Raw genomic sequence first — 25722 nt, 5'->3', positions numbered from 1 at the left:
TATCTTATCCTTTTTTTAAAATAATGTATTCAAAGAAAGAAATATTTAATTATTTTTCTTGGGAAATGACAGAACATGTTCAATAATTAAATTGTTTCAAATATTAACAGATATATTGGAGATAAAATTTTCAATTTATTATAACAATTAATTTCTTTCCTTAATTCAGTAGAAATAGTGCAGTAATTTGCACTCGATTTTACCACAATATTGCAAAAAATGACAATTTCAATTTTCATGATATTTTCGTTTTAGAAAAACAGTGTTTATTTATTCTAATAAATTCCTAATGAATTCATAAAAAATTCACTTTTGCAGTATACTTCGATACTCGCATTTCCCTGAAAATTCCCCGCACCGTGTTATTAGAACTACTAATCACGTAAATTTTCTTCCATCTAAAATAAACGATAAAACATCTCGAAATCGCGTTGATGATAACGAACGGCTTGACGGTGTTTAAAAGGGCAATAAAACGAAAATGCAAAATTGAGGCTAACGTCTGGGAGTATTGTGAATCATGAGCCAATTAAGAATGATTCACCGCAGCCGGAGGAACGTTTAATTTCTCGCTTAATATGCAACCAACGAATTGAATAATTTCTTGCTTAACGTCGATAATACAATTAACGTGTAACGAAAAATGCGCGAATTCTTCACGGAAAAATCATATCCGCCGTGAAACGAAATTCTTCGTATTTAGCGAACGATTTTAGAAAGCTTTCTTCCGCTACAGGAAGCAAATACGCCTGTCGCGTTTATTTGCCACCGTTTACCGTAAACGAGTTCGCAAACTGAACGAAAGTCAGCGGTGTAGAGCGTATTTGAAGTTTTACACCGTACTCGATAAAACAGTGCGTGAAGCCTATGAATAATTCGCGTAAACATTGTAGAAATTTTTATGAATCGCCGCGGTAATTGTGCAATTAATCGACCGAATATTTTCATTTTTCTTAGCCGCGTGTGTTGTAACAGTCACTTTCTTACATTTTCGTTCCGATTTCTCTCTTGTCTCATCTCGAAAAGTCACCTCGAACGGAAAGAACCGCTAAAGTTGAAAAGAAAATTACAAAAGTGCAACCTGCTAACGTAGAACGATTCTCGTGCATCGTCTTGGCTGTTTACCTTTAAAAACATGGAAGGAAAAACGGTCCTCCGACTCTTCGTTCAGCTGCAATTAAAGCTACCCGTGCATTTTAACGACCCCTTGTGTTTCAAATTATTTTAACATTCGAGCGTTCTCAGGTTGAATTAATATCTTAATTCGTCACGAAGTCTGCGAAATGTAATAACGCGGGGTTCTTAAGAACTTTCATTTTTGAAGAATTCAATTTTCAGACGTAAATTCTGCAAGGTCCGTGTAAATTCCTCGAAATAATACTTATAATATCGCATTAAATTATTTCGTAATCTGCTTTGCGATATTAAAGTCAGACGTTCGGTATTGCTGTATCTTACTGAAATTTATTATTACTTCTTCAGCATTGTCGTTATTATTGCAACAGTATTACCCAACTTCCTCGAGATCAATTCCAGCCTCGACTAACTGAAGTAATAAAAGAAATCATTATACCGTGCAACTTTCCACGATTTAGCCAGAAATTTTAATAGCTGTGGAAACCAGCAAAAGTATGTACAGAACCATAACCGTAAACCATAAGAGAAACCCACCCGAAAACCATTTGCACTCAACGATTCTCTTAGTTATACTTCAACTTGAACTGTGTAAATGATCATTGTACGGTGATCATTGTATGTTTAAAAAATGACCATTTTTTCATGCAGCATTTTACGTTTTTTTTGTTAGGATTTAATCATTCAATCAGAGCTAAGTTACACTTTATGCGATTCTCATTGAGATTTTGAGCTCTTCTCTTCCCAGGTTTCTGTCGATTCGTTTGCCATTTCTGGCCATTTTTGGGCAAAATTCATGCAGGACATTTAAGAGTACCTTTTAAGGAACAACAAATTTTGTAAGAATTTGTCCGAAATGTGATGGGAGAGTTGTGAAAAACAAGCGCAAATATGAAAAAAATGGCACACATCTTCATTTTCTTCAAATATTCTTCCATCTCCAAAATGATTCTTGAGGAAATCTTAGCCCGATTGCAATCTTCGATTGATTTACCCGCAGATTTTCTCAAGAATTATTCATAACAAGATGAAACGTAACGCATACACGTGAGTTCCATCAGTGCCATTTTTTCATATTTGCGCTTATTTTTCACAACTTTCCCATCGCATTTCGGACAAATTCTTCTAACATTTTTTGTTCCTTAGATGGTACTCTTAAACGTCATGCATTAATTTTTCGTTTCCACGCGGTGCCAAAAAATGGCCACTTTTTGACATCCTCTTTTACATTTTCATAGCATATCGACAAGCGAATCGACAGAGACCCGAGAAGATAAGGACTGAAAATCTCATTCAGAGTCGTATGGAGTCTTAGCTTTGTCTCAATTCCAATCAAAAAATGTAAAATGCTGCGTGAAACAAAAATGGCCATTTTTTAACATTCTCCTTTCACATATAAGCGAAGTTACAACTTCTTCCAGCGACTATACCTGTCGAATTCGGTCTCGAATCGTCACGTACAAATCGTCTCGAAGCAATTTACATAATTCCACTTAATCAATGTCCTACAGCTGCAACAACCTTCTGTACCATCTTCGACCAGGCTTACCTCATTGCAATTTAAACAGACTCGGCGATTATTCTCGTTGCAGCGTTACGCATGGTTATCCGTGTTACCAACGTATTCATTGTTCTTGAACTTCTTGAACGCGGGAGAAAACCGAGTGAAAGTGGCAACACTCCGTAACAATGCTTATTCCTTGATTATGCGTGCGATCTGCAACGATCTTGAACGATCTTCAACAATCTACAATGATTTACTTCCATTATCATTCGCTCTACTTCGGTTTTCTTCCATTTTTATGAGGCGAATTAAGGATTCTGGTTTAATAACATAGTAGGTTTCCTATTCCTCGATTATACACAGAGGATTTTAATGATTTATTTATATCGTTGTTAGCCGACTGACGCCAGTTTAGAAAGAAATTGTGGAACGTTTATTCTTCAATTAAATCTGGCGATTGTTTCGAAGATACATGTGTCATTTAAGAAGATGTATAGCGATGTTGTAAGCTCGCTTAACTCTTCGAAGCACAGAATTTTAAGACAAAAACAGACTCTAGTTGCGAGGGAATTTTATTTTTTTTAAAATGTAACCAAATAGGTATGAATTACGACATAAAACAACTAAAACTTCAAAAAAAAAAAAAGTTGAGATAATTAATTATTAGGTCGGACATGAATAATCTCACCGTGAAATTTGTGGAAACAGGTTAAATTAGATTAGTTTTGTTTTCTTAATGTTTCAAGGTGGGATGGAAAACATCTCACTGTGCGTACGTAAGTACTAAAAAGGTGGGACACTTTTTACCCCACTGTGCCCCAAAGAGTTAAGCGTGTGAAAGAAGGAGAGTTAAGAAATGGCCATTTTTAGGAGATATTTATTCTCTCTATTAGATTCGTATTTTTCAATAGAGCAGTAAATCGTGAATTCCTCCAGTTCCGGGCGCCATTTTCAGGACGTTGCAGGTCGAGGCAGCGTTGACCTTTTGCAGGGCCAGAACGCGACGGGTTAATTGCTTCTTGCACGCAGCGCAAGGTTTCGTGCCGCGCCTAATGAAGCGGCGTTAAACCGCCTGAGACGTTGCGTTTTATTTCAAAATTGACGGTATACAAAATTGATTTTCTTAATAGAGATGTTCTGTGACATTCCCCCTTGGTTCCACTTACCATTTCACTTCGCTTCGCTTCGGTATTTTCGAGAAGTGACGAACGATTCCTTGAAAAATTCTCGAAGTCGACAACTTTCTTCTGGAAATTCTTTTGTATCTTGTAACGAACAGCGATCTCAAACGTTTAGTCAGCAGTGTATGTTCTTTGTTGTCTCTTCTTCGAGAAGATACGAGTTCGACATTACGGTTCGCGAAAAGAAGAAATGGAAATGTAGCTAAATTTTCTGCGGCAAAAATGTCCAATTTAGAAAATGTCCATTTAGAAATATTGTAAAGTTTTCTGTTCTTTTTTTAAAAAACATTTTTAAAATGGTCTTTTAAGCGACATCATTTTCCACGCTAAATGGAAGAAACTTCGTTGCATAAAATTACACGTTTATGTTCCAATTTTAAGTTTTTCCTTTTAAGCTTTGCGAGAAAGAAAGATAGTTTGTGTATTTCGAAATTTCCTCTTCTAATCACAGCTTGTACAAATGTTTAAAAAAGGATAACGATTTTCTTCTAATTTAAAAAGAAGCATACGAGACATTCTTTCGATTAAAATTTATTCATTCAGAACCACGGTGAAATGACGAATTCTTCGAATTAAAGAAACAAAGAACCTCTTTATCAGTTCACCCAAATTCCGTTATCATATCTTCGTTATGGCATTCCGCGAGTCCCGTGTATGCAAATACCGATGTGATGAAATGTTTGATTAAAACAACGCCGATTCCCGTAGAAAGAATATTGAATGACTAAACGATGATTCACCAGATATCAATGCACGATATCAGACAGATATTCCATTCAAAGAATTCACACGTTCCCGCGATACGAATTTATTTTTAGCATATGCAATTGTGAGTGACACTGTATTCCCTTGTTACTGTTGCCTGCGTGAGGATGTTACATGATAAGGCGCACTGCCTACGCTTCATTATATAACCAATTATAGCCCAAACATTATACTGATTGCCGCTACGAAGCGGTGGTATTAAGTGTTCGCATGTTCTCTTCCATGGGATAATGCATTTTTAAACTGTTGTATAATCACCTGTTCACTTAAAATTACCTTTCTTCCTTGAGCACTGTTTTTTGTGAAAATTGACATTAGGGTTATTTATCTTGCAACACGTGCCTTAGTATTTTAATTTTATTAATTTTATTAATTTTTACATTACACTCATGGTAATACAGAATCCTTGAATTAGCTTAAATTTAATCTGATCTCATGTATTCGGTATAAAATAATTATGTTTCTCTTATACCTAAAGGAATTGATATTAGGCTCAGTTATTTTATAACAAGTGTCTTAGTTTTTTAATTTTATTAATTTTTACATTACTCTCATGGTAATATAGAATCCTTAAATTATTTTAAATTTAATCTAATCTCACATATTTAGTATAAAATAATTATGTCTTCCTTATACCTAAAGGAATTGATATTAGGCTCAGTTATTTTACAACAAGTGTCTTAGTTTTTTAATTTTATTAATTTTTACATTACTCTCATGGTAATATAGAATCCTTAAATTATTTTAAATTTAATCTAATCTCACATATTTAGTATAATGTTACTAAACAATTATTTTATATTTAAATTTACTAAGATTTGAAAGCAAGAAAATTTGAAAAATTTTCATCTCCAGATTTATCTTCGAATTTCCATAATTTATCGAATCGTACATTCGTGGTATTAGCATAAGGGTAGGAACTTTCCGTTTGAAAATAAAATATTTTTGGATGCAATGTTGAGAAGATCGTGAAAAAAATTTGCAAACGTTTGCGTCACATATTCTTACCCAATTCCTCGCAATCTGACATTTAATCTTTTTTTCGAGTATTTCATACGAAGGTTGGTTTGTTTCTTGGCAGATTTACAGTTCACGTAAATCTAAAGGAAGAACCTCTGCATAGAAGCAAATATGTCAATACGTCCTATTAACATATAGTGGGAACGAAAAGTGTTTGCATGGTACTCATGTTTTTCAATTAGACGTTTCGTTGCATTTTTATTCTGCATTTCGTTCTCTCGACACAAATTCCCTGTATTCGAAATGAACTGTGTTTCTAGACAATGAAAAATTCAGTTAGATTTCATTTCGACCAATTTCTAATTTATATTTTCATTTCTATCGTTACAAGATCGCTGAATTGTCGAATTTCAGTTGAATATTTTTCAGACTTGTAACTGTGATAAAATGTAAAACTAGAAAAAATTGATTTCTTTCGGGATTAACCTTAAATATTGATGCACTGTCAACTAGAAAAGTCTACGCACATCGTATAAGTGTTGACTTTAGCGAGGCAAATATTTAGGCTTTATGAATCTCACTTGTAAATATGTTGAATAAATTCTTTCACATTTGGAGTCCGGAAACAAAGATTTTTTTACAATTCTTTTTGAGAAACTGGAACATCCATTAATGTGAAATTGAACATACTTTCCATAGTATTTTGTTCAATAATATTCACGTTGGATAATGTTTATCTGTTAAAAGCTTTAATATTTATTAAATCCCTTGATTGTAATATTATTGAAAACTGTTGAAATATACTCGCATACGAGATTTATGCAAATGGTAAATAATTTAATAATACAGAAAAATTAAAACATTGTATTATAAATAAATGCAAATATTTTTATACGATCGAACAATAATTCTAGCGCACTTTTGCACTGAAACTCTTGAAAACCAAAAGTTCTGCTTTTTTTTTTATTTCTCTGGTAATTTTCTTTATTTTAACATGAAACTTGAGCAGGTAGTTATGCTGCATATTATGAATATCAATACCAGTGGAGTGAAAAGGGTTAAATTCGGTTGCTAATTTAGATAATGCTTATTTAGGTTTGCTTCGCACTTAACCTAACCTAACCTAACCTCTTCAGGAGCAATTTTTTTAAAGTTAGAAAAAAATGATCTAATTTTCTACATAAATACATTTACTCCCTTATTGGCAGATTATATTTTTCATATTTTCTCTGTCACAAATATTACAATTTTCGGAAAAAAGAAAAAAAAAACAAAAACATGTGTCAGCTTCCCTGAAGAGGTTAAAGTGACTAAAATCATAGGCGTATCACACTTTTGCCACCGAGTGTACTCATCAGCAGACAAAACTCTCCAATTCCATACAGTTCAACTAATTTCCTGTTGTTGTTGTGTTGCAGGAGGACGCCGAGGGTTGCCAGAAGAGAGCTGAAAGATTGCTGTCGGAGGAGTGTCGCGTGTCCCACGGGTCTGTAGGCGTCGGCGTGGAAGGTGTCGGCGGGTGGAGGGCCCAACGGCGCCCCCACGAGATCGAGGTATCTACGCCCCTGACTTGCGTCGCGGCGCACGAGCTGGAGTCGTCCGTGGACGGCGCAGCGTTCAACCCCGTCGTCGCAGCGGCGACGACATCCTCGAGATGCTCGCTGGTGAAAAACGATCTGAAAACACCTTCATCCTCCTCCACTTCTCTCACCGTCAATGCTCACGTCAGGCCAAGGTTGTACCTGGGCTCTGTGATCGCTGAGACCAGCAAGGAGGATGCTATGGAGCCGGAAGTAAAGGAGGAGGACGAACGAAGGTCGTCCACGCCGAGCCCCGAGGTAATTATTCATTTTCTTCTCTCTGGATTTCTAATCTTCCTACAAATTCCTGTCGTTGTCTTTTTTTGTCAAAGTTTCTCCTTTGTTTGTTGTTTTTCTTCTTTTGGTTAATACGCGGTAGGATCTGTGATCGATAGGTTTACGAAACAATGACGAATGGATGACAATGAAATTGATCGGGCTAGACTGTGTACGATTTCTCCCTTTGTCCGGTCGCCGTTGCGTGGCTTTGTTTTTCGACGAGAAGTGACAGAGAACAGGTGAATACGTGCCCCACCGGGGGAATGCGGCTTTTCATTGCGACGGATGAGGGTTTCTATGTTTGTCAAAGCTACTTTAGACGGCGAAGGGCTTAAGGCTTTTTCGTGTAAAGTTTTGTTACATAGTACGTACCTCGGTGTTGGTTTATCGTTGTTCGTTGACGTTTCTCGTAGACCGGTGCATCGTGTAGATTTTGCACAGACAGAGACGAATTTGTAAGAGTGGTGGAGAGGAGGAAATTGGTCGTTCGCCGTGACACTTGATTTTGTCACGAAATGTCAAAATGTCAATCTCATTATCTCTTTCGCGGTGTAAAATAATATTGTTAGAGGGACATGATAATTTCGTTGGTGGAAGAAGTTCGTGCAACCTCTGAAAGCACAGTTTACAGCGCGTCTAGTGCAACGCGTATAACGAGCATGTAAATCAATTATCTGCTACGGGGAATATCCGATAGTGTGTAAACGAAAATGTGCGACGTACAAGAGATCGTCCATTAAGCGAGCGACAAAAAGCTGTCTGTTTGAACAAGTGTCACGCTCGAGATTGACAATCTGTTCGAAAGTTTCGAATTTAAGAACATTGTATACATTACACCGTAGAGCTGTCCTAGTAAAATAATTCATGACAATGATTCGAGTAACAATCGTTTGCTTGCATCCTTTACGTAACAAGTTGTCGTACAGAACCAGTTTTCGAAAAGATTCACACGATTTTCGAGAAGAATTCATACGTCGTGTTTTCTCTGTTTTTGTTTGAAATGCAATTGAGAAGTAAGAAACGGTTGGAAACCACTGGTATTGCCTCGTGCCTGCGGAGTGGTACGAGTCCTTTCTATATATACACTTCCACCAACGTAGCCGCGTATTGATTTTACGAAGAGCACGTTCTATCTTTCTCTAGAGCTCGGCTATATACGTTTACGCACACGACCATGCATTTCCTCTCTTCCTCGCTCTTCTTATCTATCTGCCTTTCTCTTTCGCCGCCCTTTAACTCTGCCTGCTGCCACCCTAAACATTTCCGCAAGAATTTATTTCGCTCGTTTTACGTGGCCTGTGCGAAAACGTAAAGGCGCACGGGACAGCGACGCCGATTACTTCGCGTCGGATGAATTGGAATTAACCTCGTGGAGGCTTCCGTTTTCCTTTCAGCGGGCAATTCGAATCGATTCGTCCCTTGCCTTTTTAGGGGAAATTTTCGAATCGTCAATGTTTCTTCGAGGATTTACGGATATTTTTAAACGAAATTGTATTTTTCTTTGTGGATATTGTTTTTCAACGGGAAATTCCAATCGATTCGTCTCTCTTCTTTTTGGGGGAAATTTTGACATTTTGAAAGTGGTTTGACGATTCGAGCATTTAGGGATATTTTTAAATGAAACTATGCTGTTAGTTAAGGATATTTTTTTAGCGGGAAATTCGAATCGATTAGTCTCTTCTCTTTTGGGGGAAATTTTGATATTGCGAAAGATTCTTCAAGCATTTAGGGATATTTCTAAACAGAATTAGAGTCTTCTTGAGGATATTCTTTTCAGCGGGAAATTTGAAACGATTTCTTTCTCTTTTTAGAGAAAATTTTGAGATTGTCAATTCTTCAAGCATTTAGGGATATTTTCAAAGGTCTTCGTTGAGGATATTTTTAAATAGTATTCTAATTGCAAATTTCAAGTGAAATTATAGTTTAAAATTTCAATGGGTTGAAAGGGATTTGTTCCACGAGGAATGAAATGTTTCTAATATTGTTAACGTTTTCCAGCACTCAAGTATACTTTCTTAATGGTGTTCACTTTGTGCATTTCGAGGTGACATTATGGTCTTAATTTAAGATTGCAAAGATTGAAAATCGTATATATGTACTGTAAGGAAGTAAAATGTTTTTCGAAGAAATTCAAGGGAGGGTAAAGTAAGCAAGGAATTCTGAAGTTGGTGGAAATGTTTCTCTAAAGGATTTGCAGAACTAGTTTAATTGAATAGAGGTTTGATGCCATTTAAAAGTGAAACAATGATAACGTATAAAATATTTCACTCTGTTTTTTAACGTTTTCGTGAAAATCCACCAATTTATCTAACTATACTCCATTTTACTTCGATTTATCATCACAACTGTATAGTTGTTTCTATAAATTTCTTAGCCCTTCAATTTTCTCTTTGAAAATTACCCAAACGACAGTGTTAACAATTCTCCCCATTGTAATTTGATTTAAGATTCACAAATTATATTTCAAAAGGCAGTAAAATACCTGGCAAGTGAGTTTATATAAAAATCAAAATTTGTTAAATTTTTAAACTTTGAAAACTGAAAATTTTGAAAATCTTTTGAACTTAGTTTGCAAGACTCCGTCAGACTAACTTAGGGTTAAACAATTGCACAGTATTTTTCAAAGAAAAATTCTTTAAAATGCTTCAAATTTGTCATTTGTAATAACGTCGAAATCGTGATTAACGTAATTATTTTATTGCGTTGCACAGATCTATACACGAAGAAATAAACGCTATAATGAGGGTGGAAGTAGCGAGGAGGATAACAGACCAGACACATCCCTGCAGGGTCACAGATTACCGTCTTGTTATCGAGGAACCTGGCCTATCAGAAGAGACGTATGGGCCAATCAACAAATGGGCTTTTCCGCTCAACAAAGCACATCAACCACTGTACATAACGTAAGTCACTTTTCCTTATGAATTATGCAACGTACAATCGGATTTTAATAAAAGTGGGGGCCATTTTTCTGTTTCGAACAGTTGATTGTAGTCTAACATTATTACATCGAAGAATACTATTCTATTGATAAATAATACAATTTTTTATTATAAAATCCTGAATTTTGTTCGTTGTTTCGTTGTTTACTTCGGTTAAAATCTTTCGACGAAAGATGCAGAAGAAAATAATTACGTTAAAATGAGGAGAATATATCAGAGTGTAGAACACATGTCATCGTGCCAATGTTACGAAATTGTGGGAACTTAATTTTTCAAGAAAGAAGAAAACTACCTTTGCGTCGATTTTCTGATATAAATGGAAAATTTATAATATACTTGGCATAATTGATGGACAAAATTAATCCAAAGGTGATTTTCTTTTTTTTCTGAAAAATTAAGTATTCCAAAATATTGACGAAAGTAAAGTATTTCAAGTATTCGTAAAATTAATCCAGAGATAATTTTACAGTAATTGTCAAAGTGGTTTTCTTCTCTTCTGAAAAATTCAGTTTTTACAAGTTTCGCAATTTTACGATTAGAACGGCGATATCGTAAGTTGAACGAGCTGAACGACGTTAATAAATACGTAACCTGTCATAAAGACGACGCTGAAAAGGGAGCAATGACCTACCAAAGAAGTTTGACTCATCGCGATAAGCATTAGCATTATTACACATGCGGTTTATAAAGCTAAACTCGTCACGAGTGATTGCATGAAACTCATTGTAGCTGGAATTTATCCACTTCATTTGTAAATATGCGTAATATTACGTGTTCATTGAATAAACCAGTATTTTCTGCTATATAAATTCTAACAAGCCTGCAAAATGAAGATATAAGAAAGTGATTAATTCATCTATAATCAACAATGCAAGATACTTTTCGCTAAACTACATGCTTTATTTAAAAAATCATTATTACTCATAAAATAACTGAAACTAGCAAATTTGCAGAAAAGATGAATATTTTTTCTCATAACGCATGCAAAGCAAAAATTAGTTTTCAAAGTTCCTCACAAAATTTACCCACTTTTCTGTTAACGCGTGCTGAGCCAAAATTGGCTTCCTAAGTTCCCTATGATAATAAACATTCGTCTATTTTAAATATTAATCCCAACGAACGATAACTTGCAAATCACACAAATTGCGTAAAAACAAATACAAAGAGGAAGATCGATATTCCCTCACGAGCAAAGCCTCCACACTAACATCCACCCTCTCCCACAGGACGTATCCAGCGTGATGAGCTTTTCCTCGAATTCGGGCGCGGCCCTCAGTTGTTCCTCGGAAATGCAAGGCGATCGAAGACTGGGAGCGAAAGTGGACGTTGTGTACAACCTATTGGGAATGCTGGGAAGGACAGAGGGTCGTGAGGACATGAGCGCAACCCTGCTCTCCATGAGCAATTCGATAGACAATTGCCTCATAATGAGGCAATCAGGATGTCTGCCGCTGCTGGTGCAGTTAATTCATGCCCCGGGACAGGATCCAGAAACCAGAGAAAGGGCGTCGCAGGCTCTGCACAATATCGTGTACGCGAAGAGCGACGAAAGGGCTGGACGTCGTGAAGCGAGGGTTCTCCGGTTCCTGGAACAGTTACGGGACTATTGTCAGGCATTGAGGACGTCGTTGGAAACGGGACAGGTTCCTGACGACCTGGAGAGGCATCCTGGACCGACCATAGCAGCACTGATGAAGCTCTCCTTCGACGAGGCTCATCGTCACGCCATGTGCCAGCTCGGTGGACTCCACGCAGTGGCAGAGCTGATCGAGATGGACCATATGGCTCATGGTAGCGAATGCGACGACCAGAATTGCATTACCTTACGAAGATACGCCGGAATGGCACTGACGAATCTCACGTTTGGGGATGGGAACAACAAAGCGTTGCTGTGCTCCTTCCGGGAATTCATGAAGGCCCTGGTCTCTCAGCTGAGGAGTCCAAGCGACGATCTCAGACAGGTCACAGCGTCCGTTCTGAGGAACTTGTCATGGAGAGCCGACACCAGTAGTAAACAGACGTTGAGGGAGGTCGGAGCGGTGACTGGTTTGATGAAGGCTGCGATGGAAGGCAGAAAAGAATCTACGCTCAAATCAATACTCTCCGCGCTTTGGAATCTGTCAGCACACTGTAGTACGAATAAAGTAGATATTTGCGCCGTGGACGGTGCGCTAGCGTTCCTCGTGGACATGCTGAGCTACAAAGCACCCTCCAAGACCTTAGCCATAGTCGAGAATGCTGGTGGTATTTTGAGAAATGTATCTAGCCACATCGCTGTTAGGGAAGACTACCGAGCTATTGTAAGAGAGAGAGGATGTTTGCAAGTGTTGTTGCAACAGCTGCGATCACCTAGCTTAACCGTTGTCAGCAACGCCTGTGGTGCACTGTGGAACCTCTCTGCCCGGTGTCCACAGGATCAGCGTTTGTTGTGGGACTTGGGAGCTGTTCCAATGCTCCGCAGTTTAATACACTCCAAGCACAAAATGATTTCGATGGGCTCGAGCGCTGCTTTGAAGAATCTGCTAAGCGCCAGGCCGGGCTGTAACAATCTGGTCCATTTAGACTCAACGGCGCGCGGATTAGGTTTGCCGACGCTACCAACTCTGGTCGCCCGTAGACAAAGAGCTCTGGAGCAAGAAATCGATCAAAACTTATCCGAGACATGTGATAACATCGAACCCAGTACATCTCCGACGAACAAAGACGACAAGTTCTCGTTCAAGGTAGACCACAGCTTCTTAGGGATGAACGCGCGCACTCTACGCTCCTATCAGCTGCACAATCAACCAAGCACGTCCAGCATGAAGTGCAACGGAGTTTCCAGAAGCGAGAGCAGAGACTCCATGCGCTCCATAACCAGCACACACTCGGACACAATGTTCGAACGGGTGAACCGTCACGTGTTGAACGGATTATCCCCAACTGAGATTCAGATGAAACAGCAATCCTCGTCGTTGCATTCTACGGTCGGTTTCGACAGTGGAATGTCCAGTGACAGTCACTCGAAGATCTCCTCGGAAAAGAAGTATACTTTGCGTTACAAAAACGCTATCCCGGATCGTTTGAAGTCGTCCGACACTTTTAACGGTTTGAGCAATCTCAGGTGCACTAATTCTACCATTTCGTGGTCCTCGGCTCCAGATCAAGAATCCGCCTGTTCACAGAACTTGCTGCATTCTTCCGTGGAGGATAACTTGCCGCAGGGCATCTCGTCTACGCTGAAGAGTGGCAGCCAGTCCAGCATCTCCGAGGAAACGGAACTGAATTTGTGCACGAAGACGGAATATTTGACCGTGAAATCTGCCATGGACGCATCGTCATCGTTGTCGTTCTTCAACAGCAGCTCTCCTGTGAAAGACAGCTATGGACACGTCTACGACAAGACTATACTGCACCAGCATAACTCGTTGAATACTATGCAAAAGACTATATCACCGATTGTCAGTCATCGGACAGAGGGGAATTTGTTCAGTGATTACGCTGAAACGGATCTGGATCAATTAACTGATTACAGTTTGCGTTACGGGGAACGAAATTTGGAGGACGAGGAGAAACAGCATTCTCATTATTACACGAACAACGATCAGGAGCTTATACACGAAGACACGGTGAAGACTTATTGTACAGAAGGAACACCGCATGGAACGTCTTTGAATTCTTCTAGAGCGGCGTCCGCTTCCGACTTGCAAGAGGACAGTCGACAGAGAAGCTTGTCGAAGAAGATTCAGGAGCAGGGCAAACTACAGGATACGGAGGAATTGAATTTAGAGTGTACGATAGACATTTCGGAGGAGAAGAGGAGAAGTCAGGCATTGCATTACTTTGAAGCTAATATCAAGGATGGGAATGTCGAGGAGAATGCTCACGCTTCTGTGAAAAATTCATTAAGGTTTGTATGTTTATGCTTCGTGATAAAACACAAGTTGGTAGAGTTAACTGTTCTAAATTGAAAATTATCACTTTCTAAAATATGTGTATGTATGAATGAAAACATTGTTAAAATAAAATGAAAGATTTTTGCAAAATAACATTCTCTAAGAATAACGTTTTAAGTATTTTTGTTTTATACATGTTCATTAAAATTTATTTATTACAAATGTGTCACACCTCAAGCCAATATCGTTTCGTTCGAGGATGTTGTCTGTAATGCATCAAATTCTTCCATTTTTGTTAACAGTTTGAGAACTGCTCTTACACAAGTATCTTCAAGCAACTTGCAGTACGATGAGAGTAATAATATAGCGTCCAATTCTTCAAAAAGTAAATCAGGTAAAATATTTTTCGTGAATAAATTCATTTTTAATATTACAAAAGAAATATGGCTCAACGAAAACTTCAAATATTTTTTAAACATATACCTACTTTATTATAGATGAGTAATTAGACGCGTGTTTATTTTTAATTATAGATATGGAAAAGAAATATGACTCTCAGAATGTCATGTTCGAAAAAAACGATAAATTTGATAAAAATTTCTCCACTAATGGTGTTAATTCGTACGTGACCAGTGCATTGAAGTCTTCTAACGATTCAGGATGTAAGGAAATTGAACTAAAAGGAGATACCCGTAACATGCCTTATACATTAAATATAAACACCTCTTCCGAATGTTTAGATCAAGTCAGTGATGGTGATGAGGACGATGAAGATCTGCTTACAGCTTGCATTAACATTGGAATGCAAAATAATAGGTGAATATTTAAACGTAATTTTTTCCCTTTATTTTAATCTATCTTTTACTCCATTATACGATGTACAATATGATACAAGTATTGATTACGAATAACATTTGCATTTCTTTTGTTTTCTTTCAGGCACAGGCATTCGTTTATAGGAAACAATTTCGATAAACTTCCACGAAATGAAAGCAATCTAGCCAGATATCAAACCAGCGTTGCACTAGATCAAATGGAGTGCAATTCATCGGTTGATTCTACCATGAACAGTCTTGATTCAAAACAATTAGGATCTGAAGAAATGATAGATCCTGATATGTGTAAAAATAAAATCAATGATTTACCAAACATGAATATTGCGTTAGATTATAGTCAGAATGCGGCCAAATTTATGCAAAAGGTAGAGTATCTACTTTATGCAGCTTTTCATCAGCAATCTTTAATTTCAAAAAGATTTGAAACATTTATTATCAGAGAATACTTATTCAAATTCAGACATGGAATTCCTCTGTTCTAGGTTGTAGAAACTAAAATCCCAGTAGAGCAATCGAATCAAATTCTGCGGAACGAACTGGATAAAATAAGAAACACGGAGCACAATTTAATATTAGGCGATGATCATTTGTGTAATTTTTCTTTGCCTTCGAACTTAAGGAATAGCCCAATATTGCAAGAAACAGTAGTGTTCAATTCAGAACCCAATCAGCAGCAATACTTATCTAGTATCGATACCCAGTCGAACGAAGACATGTCGTCTTTGATCCATAACGACCTCATTGAAAATGATCAAAATATAGATGATGATTCCGCTAAGTGGGAAAATGATAAATTGCCCGAAACATTAAACGACAAAGTTACCGAAAATTCGTCCATGCAACAATCTTACACAAAAGATTCAGAGAGCAGTGAATCGATAGATTCCGTGGAGCAATCCGAACACGCGCTTTTAGAACTGTGCCTACAACCTGGATTAACAAAAACTATGGACAACATTCAGTTAAAGAAAACCACAGTGAAATCTAATATAACAACCGAAGAGTTTGGAGAAAAACAAATTAGTACATCAGATGAAAGCAGTAAAATGTACGACACGTGTGAAGTAGATGGTATTGTGAAAGAAGAAGCTGACTCGAAGTACCAAACAAAACACGTGGGGACAGAAGAGGTATATCGGCGTCAAAGAGATCCGGACGCCATGATTGCCTCCTTGGATCGTTTGACTGCGACTTTGGTGCAACAAACGGAAGCAATTCGAGAACGAGACTCCAGCACGATGAAACAAAGTATACTGAGTGACACATGGAACTTAGCATCAGTGCTCCCATAATCGCTTCGTTTAAGAGTGACGTGCCGGAGGAACAGGTTACAGCTACTTCAGAATGTTACGAAACAGCCAGCATGGATAGTGGACACATGACGAACTCCAAAATCATTCAAAGAGAAGCCATCAAACTGGCCGAAGCGGTCGATGCGGAAATGAATAGGCAGAATGAATTAGACACGACTAGTATTACGTCTATGGACTTAGAAGCGATCAAACCTCCTTCCTCGATGGGAAGCTTATTGTCACTGACAGCTAGTTACGCGGGCTCCGGCGACTGCAGCGAGTCGTTCGTTAATCGAGACAGATGTAATTCCGCGTCTCTACCCCCGCTTCAGGTGAAGAACGTATCTTCGACAGATTCCAAAAGCTGTCGCAAGAAATCTCTTCCCCTAGGCGTTGTTGCCAAAAGAGCTCTAAGTCAAGCACAGAGTCACACTGGTAGTTTGGAAAATTTATTGAACGAGTGTACTGGTTCACATTTGGAAAGCGTGAAACCACCTTCGATGATGGACGAATTACCTGACGTTGGTGACATGGAAAACAGCATGTTGAGCGTGGCAAGCATCATGTCAGAAGTGGCAGATTCTAAAGATCACGATTCACATCATCTAAGCGGAAGCGATGCTGTGTTTGATTTATTAAAACCTGTCGCAAATGTGCTCTCAATAACCTGCATGCGTTACGCTGAAGCAATGCAGAATAGTGCAAACAACAGCTTGAGTGAATGCTTGGAGAATATTAATCCACCTTCGTTGTTCAACGAGGTTTGCGAAATGGACGAGTCAACGATGGAACAAGCCACAGAGACTATATGCAGTGACACGTTATGCATCGATGTAGACTTACACACCGAAGAAGCGCCACATCCAGTTTTAGTGGAGAAAATCGACGAGACAGGCAATGACACCGACGAGGCGGTTACGCCAATTTCATCGGAGTACTGTGTCAGTAGTTCAGCCGAGTCCACGCCAAGAAAACGATTGCACAGAAATCTAACGCCGAAACAGAAACGGACTTTGGCTAAGGAAAGGTATAAGACGTATACTATAGCTGCAGAAATGGACAAGAAGGAAGAAGGAGAGCAGCACGAAAATGGAAACATAGAAGAAGGTAAGATTCCACGCGGAAAGTGCTCGCCTTTTTCCAAACTGACACCTAAACAGCGTAGGCAGGAAGACAGAGCCAGGTTTCAGACGCAAGTGTTGGAAAATCCTTTCCCTGACCTGAACCAAGATCAGAGTGCCCAACAAGATGTCATCTGTGAACAGGATCAGTCTGAAAAACCAACGGGATCAGTGTCGCCAGTAAAATCTGCAATTCCTACATTGTCAAAACTGTCTGCCTGTAAAACATTAATTAAGAAGCGTGCAGAGCAGAAGAAGAACAGGGAAAGGTATCGTACGAGAACTTTGAACGATACTGAGAGTATACTTAAAGATACAGAAGGCAATGCTACTGCGAATATGGCGGAGGAAAGGATATCAGACACAACGCACAACATTCAGTCGGACGAAATTCAAACTATGTTAGAACAAAATGCAACGATCGTGTTGAATACGTTGAACGAATCAAACAAGGTAAATGAAAATGGAGAGGAAGGGTTGCTTGATTGTGAGACAATTAGTTTAGTATCTAACGAGTCAGAATCCGAAAGAAACCTTCGAATGCGATTTGTCAATGGTGTTTCCAAAAAATTAATAGGCGCCTGTGCTCAACAAATGGACAACGTACAAGAACCAGAGGATATTCATAAGGAGATAACCGAGATTGAAACACCTAGATCGCAAGAAGATATCAGGTATACCGACAACGTGGACACTGATAGTGAAGACGAATCAAATAACAACGAGGAGCCGCCCAGAGAGACAAAAAGGCCAAGAATAATTAAACCCGGTATGGTGAGGGATCTCAGCAATGATTCAAACGCTACAGACAGGTCTGATCCAGAAAGTCCAAAGGCTATTCGAGGCAGAAGAAAAGCTCTCTACTCGAATCCAATCACGCGCAAACCAACGCCTCAGTCGTCTCCATTGAAGCAAGTCAATCCTGTCAGCGGAATACCAATAGGTCGTAGCAATACTTCTCCTATTGTACGAGCTACCAGAGCCACTACGCTCAGACAGAATAATAATAGTCCAAGTGTAGCGACGAAAGAGTCTGCAAAATCGAATGCAAGCCCAAAAACAACTCCCGGCTCGTCGGATCAAAAACGAACAAGAACTCTATCGGTGGCCGCAAAAAGAGCATCGGTTCCTCAGAAAGGATCAACGTTAACATTCACAAAATCCGTGAAAAGACATAGCACACCTCCAACATGTTCTTCCTCAAACTACCAACAAGAGTCTAAATCAAATATGACGATGAAACCTCTGGAACGACAGGGTACGTTTACCAAAGACGAGCCGGAAGTGGAAAATGCACCCACTGTAGTCTCTACGTCTTCTTCACCGATAAAAACGAAGATCGCGAAACCCATTAAAGGTGCAACATCCAAGGTACATCCAACGACAGGGAAGCCAAAAATTTCACCAAAGACCTATCAAACGCATCAGTCGAAATCAACAAAAGGAAATTCTTCGGAGAAGATTCAAACTCCGAAAGCGTTGCCTTTATTGGTTGCCCCGAAACGATTACCAACAGGAAAAGCGAATGCAACGCCAAAAATATCAGCTATTAATCAAAACGCTGGACAAGCAGAAAACGGTAAAACCTTTCGAAAGGTAGGTCCTCTTGGACAAAGGTCCAACAGTAATTCCAGTATCGTGTCCAATTCGTCAACTGGAATGCAAACGAGAAAGTTGGCTAAAGAGGCTACTAGTAAAATCGCAAGCCTCTGGAAAAAGGTAGAAGAGAGTAAAAATAAGCAACGGTTCGAAAAACCAGATACTAGGCAATGGGTACAGCCTGGCAATTGTGCCAATGACGACGTGGATGCACCATCTTCAGTGAGTAATCCACCAGCTTTTAGACTGTTTCGTAGCTCGACGTTCGAAGGAGTGCCACAGGAAAATGATCATCCCGAATCAGCTTTGTATAAATCTAAATTGAAAAGGCCACTGGTGGTGGGTGTGCAACCTAGTAAAATGAAGTACAGAAACTCTTGTGACTTGAGCGGTATGAGCGCAAACGACGCCCCCTGCAAGATTCCCGTGAAATCTAGTGATGCTTCTGCATATAAGAGAGACACAGTAGATGTAGGAGGAGACACTTCGGTTATTCTACGGAAGCCACAGCACCCTGAGTCTTCCACAACAGAGGTGGATCCTACCAAACGAATATCACGCCTTGGTTCCTTCATAAGAGTAGACTCTGCAAATGCAGAAGGTTCTGCACAAACGCATGTCAATGGAGCTGGTGTACGTACACCCGCGTCTGCAATTGTACCGCCTTTTAATTACAACCCAAAACAAGAGACCCCTTTGCAGACAACCAAAGTAACGCCGGATGAAAGCGAAAGCAAATTCAGAGTGACAGATTGTCATAGTGACATAGTCACAGCTTCTACGAGAGTAACAACAGTATAGGGAGAGCCTGTTATAAAGTAAACAAAACTTTTTCGTAGTATGGCTTTTTTGTTTCAGGCTAGTCATTGTACATTTGCTTGACTGCGCTGTATTGATCGTAAATCAACACGCAGTATATACATTACGAGTACTCGATAAGTAAGTTAAAGGTTTTGTTTTTTTACCTCATCGTTTAAAAGGCACCGAAAATCATTATGGTATTTCGCTGATTTTTTACACATGAACATAGAAAGAAGAACGGTCACTCGAAAATATTTTTCTTCGTTGCATGTGCATCGCAATGCAATTTTTTTTCTCTATTTCTTTCTTTCTTTTTTTTTTTTTTTTTTGTTCTTAACAGGTACGAGTAAAGTGTGACATAGTAGTCGGAAATCCTGATATATCATTCCTATTCACTTTGCGTGTTGTATATACATTATATTGAGAAATTCCATGATTTCGAAGAAAATTAAAAAATCGTTAGTACGTAGTAGTAATTATGCTGGATTATTTATTCAATTTTGTATATATTGAACGTGGATGAAGAATGTAGAAAGTTTAGTAATATGTATTACGACTCATGATGTATATCGCAGAAAATATGTCGCTGTACATCTTCGTAATAGATAAATTCGCAAGGAAAAAGATCTGTATTTTGTTTCCATCGTAAACTGATTTGTATTCCTTTAACGAATACAAAGTCTAATTACTTTTAAAGACTGATAGAAACATGATGAAGATTCGGACAGAACTTGGACATCTTCAGCGCAACAGAATGTTATGATAAAAGCGGTAGTAATGTTTATATCGATGTAGCGGTCTAAGTAACCCTAAACTGGCATTACGTGAAGAGACAAAATTTTGTAAACCCTTACTTTAAGTTTCTAGTCTATTTGAAAATCTACAGTTGAAATAGCTTCTATTTTGGTCATATATGTATTACATAAAATCAATTTGCATGTAACAAGTGTCTACTGATTCGACTGTTACCCTTTCTAAAATACATGTAGGTACATTTAAGAGTGTGTACGGATCAATTATATATTTATAGGTCGGAAAGTTTAAGGTATTGGCATGGCGTTTATCAATTTTACTTTTGTATGTTCTCATTTGTTTATTTGTTTTTTTTTTTATAGCTTTATTGGAAAATTTGCTACATATTTGAAATGTTTAACAATGCGTACAATACTTTAAGTTTTCTTCTATATCGCGTCATCTTTCCTTCTACATGTGTCAGGTCGATCTAAAGTCTCATTAGAACGAAAAAGTTTGACACGATATAGAGTAGATTTTACTACTTATTATTTACACATATTTCTTACACGCGTTTTACCCTGTTCCAGTTCGAGTTAATTAAATTTAACCCTTCCAACTTGGAACCATATCAGGGTACTTTTATGTTTTCTTTCTCATGCAAGATTTGGTCTGTACACCAGGATTCCTGTTTGGAATTCTTTTGTAATTTCCACCTTTTACTTAGATCTTAAGTGTAATTCGTTTTTTATTATACTGTATTTTAGATTCGGCAGACATCTTAATAATTTGTATATTAATAATTGCAGTACAATAAAATTTATAGCTACTAATATCTATTTTGTTTAATATTTCAATCATAGTAAAGATGATTGATACAGCTGTTTTATTAAGACATCGTTAAAGAAAATAACGCTTCAAAACATGCAAAATATATATAAAAAGAAAAAAGGTAATAAATATACACATTTATTCATTCATCTTTGTAGAAAATTTTATTTATCATACAGTGGACATTCATAAAGATTGATAGATTTATCATCAGATACTGATGCAATTATGTTATTTCTTTGTGGATTGTATTTTACAGCCCATACCTGGAAAAACAAAGTATTTACATGTTTATAGATCATTCTATCATCTACGTTTTAAACATTTGTGATAAGTTATAGATTATTTTTTCCGCTTTGTAAATTTACAATAAAATTTCATAATGGTGTATATAATACAATGTCTCACCTGGTCATTATGTTCATTAAATGTATGTAAACATTGTCGTTGTGCTAATTCCCAGACTTTAACTGTATGATCTGAACTACTAGATACAAATTGTTGTCCATCTGGAGAAAAAGCAACACCAAGTACCCATGAAGCATGACCTGACATAGTTCCTGCTAAATTAGCATCTTTCCTATATGAAAAAATAAAAAGATGACTAATCATTTTACTGTATTTCTCATTTCTAGAATTTAAAAATGTGATTTGCTTACACATCATATAATTTCATATGCCCATCATCTGATGCAGTAAGAAGTAATTGAGAATCTGGTGAGAAACAAAGGGACCTGATAGGCATTGCATGACCTGAAAGATTTAAGTTTATTTACCATTAATGAATTCAAATTATAAAAAAACGTTTGTATAATTACCTTCCAATGTACGTAACACTTTTCCATAAGTAACATCAAAAATATTGATAATTCCATCTATTGCACCACTAGCAATATATTTACCATCAGGACTCTAAAGATGAGTTTGTTAAATAAGATAAAGAAATTTCTATCTGTTATTTTTGCATTAACCCTTGTATGGAAATTGGGTCAATTTGACCCAGAATCAAGTGACTAATTATTTTTCCTGTGTTATTAAATGTATCATTAGGATTGAAATTTTTTCATATCCTTAAATATCTAATAAACATTAATAATCTTTACAAAAAGGAACAAAATTTGCACGAATTTTTTAATAAAAACATATTTTTCATGCACAGTTATGGAATTTACGGGACAATTGGTCTAATATACAGGGAAAGGCACGTAAAGCGTGATAGGTGAATATTATGGACAGTTTGATGGAATTTGGTGATTGCGACTTTGATGATCTTTGTTATGCTTCTTCTGTTGGGTATTCTTTTGTAAGTTCATTTCGACTCTTCTAAAGACTGGTTCAACTGGTGAATATATTTTTGAGAAGTAGAAAAAGATTATGTAATAGAAACAGAAGTAGATAAAGAACGCATTAAATGAACGCATAGGAATAGAATGTGATAATTCTAGAGGTTATAAACCAAGAGACAACTCTATATTATGGTGTGCTCGTGCAATACCTCGAAGTAGCCGAATGTGAGAAAAAACATTTTATCATCTCGCTCAGGTCGGCAAAGTAAGCGACAATATTTGATATAATCGCAATATAATATGGTACAAGTTTAATAAATCATTAGAGTATTAAGCTATAATAATTAAATGAACTGAGTTTTATTTTTTTATACCCGTTTCGTGTAAATATGTGATATTCAATCAATTTGAACCAAATTTGCTTATTTGTGTAACTTTACAAACTCCATACAAGGGTTAAATAGATTTCATACAATATAAATTTTTAAAATACATACATATGCAACATTTAATGTAAATTTGCCACCTCTAGTATCTAATGTTTGTTCCTGTTTACCACTTTCTGTTCCATACAAATATATTTTACCAGAATGACTACCAGACACAATGAATTTATCATCTGGGGAAAATACTACTGTCCAAATATCCACTGGACCTACTTCGATGCTGGATAATTTTTCTCCAGTTTCCAAATCCCATAGTTTTAAACTAGAATCTAATGAACTTGATGCACATTCTAAAAATGTATAACATTTATTAGTAATATAACTGTGTCCTTTAAATTGGAGAATAATAGATACAAATGAATACAAATTTATTGTCTTTTACTAAGTACTTACTTGAGCCATCTGAACTTACAGCAACAGACACAACACCAAGTGAATGACCAGTTAGTTGATGTTTTAATTGTAAACTTTTATCTTTTTGTTGCCAAACTTTAACAGTATCATCAACTGACCCAGTTACTAAGTATTCTAATATTTCTTCATCATTAGATTGCACAGAATCACTGTTGCATAATATAAAAAAATTGTAGAAACGTGTACTATGCGTTGCTGAGAAGATGACGAGCGGAAGGAATGCGGGTATCATTGATTGTAGCGGACACACTCATAAAGTCAGAGCAAACGGTCACGTCTGCTAATCCATCGCGTGACGGTGAGCGTCAAGGGTTGAGCGAACTCACCTTTTACTCCCCTTGCCCCTGTGCCGTCCCACTCGTCATTTTGGATAATGTATAATGAGAGTTATGTGTTCTAAAATAATTACCGCGAATCTTCATTATATGGCTGTGATTCCTTTTTCTTCTTAAAACAGCCCCAAGCACAGGTCCAAATGCTATCTTCATGAGCATTTTCTGTTTTATTAAGTAACGAATACTGAAAAAATTTCAAACACGGTTTATAACCCGTGACTCTCGTGATTATAACCCGTATAACCTTTATGTCTGAATAATTTGCAATTTATATATGTTTCTCACCATTTTAAGTAATGTGCATTATCTTCAAAAAGATTCGTATGTACATGTAACTGAGAACAATTTTGCTTCCATATAAAATATAGCAAATATATTTTTTAAACTATGTACACTCATTCATGCGTGGATGGTAATTGTATACTGGAAAGTTGACTGCATGTGTTACTATAGGTGACTACATTCACCGAAATCAAGTGTGTTTATATCGAGCTGCTCCGAAAATTTTAGAAGATATATAAAGTATTTTATAACGTATAGAGAGAAATTCCAGAATGTTAACATTAGAGTTTAATTTTACTATTACAATTTAAAGTAACGATAGCTTTTTCGAAATATTACATTATATTATAATCAATTAACTTGTTCTAACCTGTCGTGATTCATGTAAATAAAAGGGACATTAAAAACTATCTTTATAGGGATATGATCCAGTGACAAAAAGTACAACACAAAATGTTGAAAATATTTAAACATAGCAGTAAAGCGTATCACGGATTCCGACAAACGGTGGTACAAAAACGATCTTTCTTATCGGAAGCATATCGGTGTGAAGAAGCATGGAAAGCTCGACTTCAGTCTCCATTGTTACAAAAATTTAAGCCAGAGGACTTATTTGTAACCTTGGACCATAAATATAATACTGCTGGAAAAGTTAGTGCAGTTGATATTGACATATTTGCAAATAGTGTAGAAGGAAAACATCAGGTAGAAGAATTAATGATTTTACTTCAAAATCTGAGACGAAGTGCAGAAGCAGCAAATATATTAGACTCAACACATCATGCTGTCATAAGATATTTGTTAGATAATGATTGTATGGATGAACTTATGAATGTGCTATATAACAGACTTAACTTTGGTATTTTTCCTGATCATTTGAGTTACAATATACTTATGGACACATACCTAAAAAGGAAAGATTATGCCAGTGCTGCAAAAGTTGCTGCTTTATCTATGCTCCAAGAAGATCAAGAGAATCCAATAACTAATGCATTATCCATATATGCTTGTCATAAATACTTAGAAAACCCTGATACGTGGCAAAAACCACCAGAGCCAATAGAAAATTCTAAAGAGGAGATCAGAGTACGTGTAGCTTATCTTAGAAATCCTTATTTTGATGACCATTTTGATCTTACAGATCCATATGATTTAGTGGGAAAAACATTAGCTTTTCAAGGAAAAGCTATGAATGATACATTAGGAAGGACTTGTCAATTAAGAGGTTTAATACTATACAAAAAATATCAAGATGCATCAAAATTAATAAAACAATGGTTAACTGAAGTTAAAGGAGATATTGTTTATAATGAAATATTTAATTTGATTGAGAAAGATAATAAAAACATGTACAAAGAAGAAGCACCAAATGAATTTAAACAATTAATGTCAGAAGTCAATGAATTAAAACAGAAGGATTCATGTAAGGATAGTTTAATTGAAGCACTTGAAAATAATGTTAAGTGTGCAGTTGATAAGCAACATGATGTAGATATAAATGAACAGTTACAGGTAATCAAATAATGA

The 25722-nt window shown here is 37.0% G+C and overlaps 3 protein-coding genes across 3 annotated transcripts in view; 2 read left to right on the top strand and 1 right to left on the bottom strand.

Moving 5' to 3' along the window:
• The window catches only part of LOC108572805, a 50809-nt gene extending 30763 nt beyond the window's left edge, over window positions 1–20046 (top strand). Inside the window, 8 exon segments of the mRNA XM_017935113.1 lie at window positions 6963–7382; window positions 10115–10306; window positions 11572–14234; window positions 14523–14605; window positions 14754–15036; window positions 15160–15421; window positions 15539–16325; window positions 16328–20046. Coding sequence (XP_017790602.1) covers window positions 6963–7382; window positions 10115–10306; window positions 11572–14234; window positions 14523–14605; window positions 14754–15036; window positions 15160–15421; window positions 15539–16325; window positions 16328–19869 — 8232 coding nt within the window. The 3' untranslated portion in view covers window positions 19870–20046.
• A 1550-nt stretch (window positions 20047–21596) lies between these two features.
• Window positions 21597–24226, bottom strand: LOC108572659 (WD repeat-containing protein 61). The gene is made up of 8 exons (XM_017934922.1): window positions 24199–24226; window positions 23988–24097; window positions 23558–23727; window positions 23216–23454; window positions 22251–22344; window positions 22092–22185; window positions 21841–22012; window positions 21597–21698 (listed from the first exon to the last, which is right to left on the bottom strand). Exons 1-8 carry the CDS (start codon window positions 24199–24201, stop codon window positions 21597–21599), a joined length of 984 nt encoding a protein of 327 aa, XP_017790411.1. The 5' UTR covers window positions 24202–24226.
• LOC108572638 overlaps window positions 23813–25722 on the top strand; it is a 2226-nt gene continuing 316 nt past the window's right edge. The window contains exons 1-2 of the mRNA XM_017934897.1: window positions 23813–23876; window positions 24615–25707. Coding sequence (XP_017790386.1) covers window positions 24649–25707 — 1059 coding nt within the window. The 5' untranslated portion in view covers window positions 23813–23876; window positions 24615–24648. The remainder of the gene's footprint in view (window positions 23877–24614; window positions 25708–25722) is intronic.

The sequence above is a fragment of the Habropoda laboriosa genome, unplaced genomic scaffold (genome assembly GCF_001263275.1).
Source record: "Habropoda laboriosa isolate 0110345459 unplaced genomic scaffold, ASM126327v1 scaffold22, whole genome shotgun sequence".
Classification (NCBI taxonomy): domain Eukaryota; kingdom Metazoa; phylum Arthropoda; class Insecta; order Hymenoptera; family Apidae; genus Habropoda; species Habropoda laboriosa.
The sequence above is the reverse complement of the archived record's forward strand: the minus strand, read 5'-3'. Positions and strand labels throughout refer to the sequence as shown.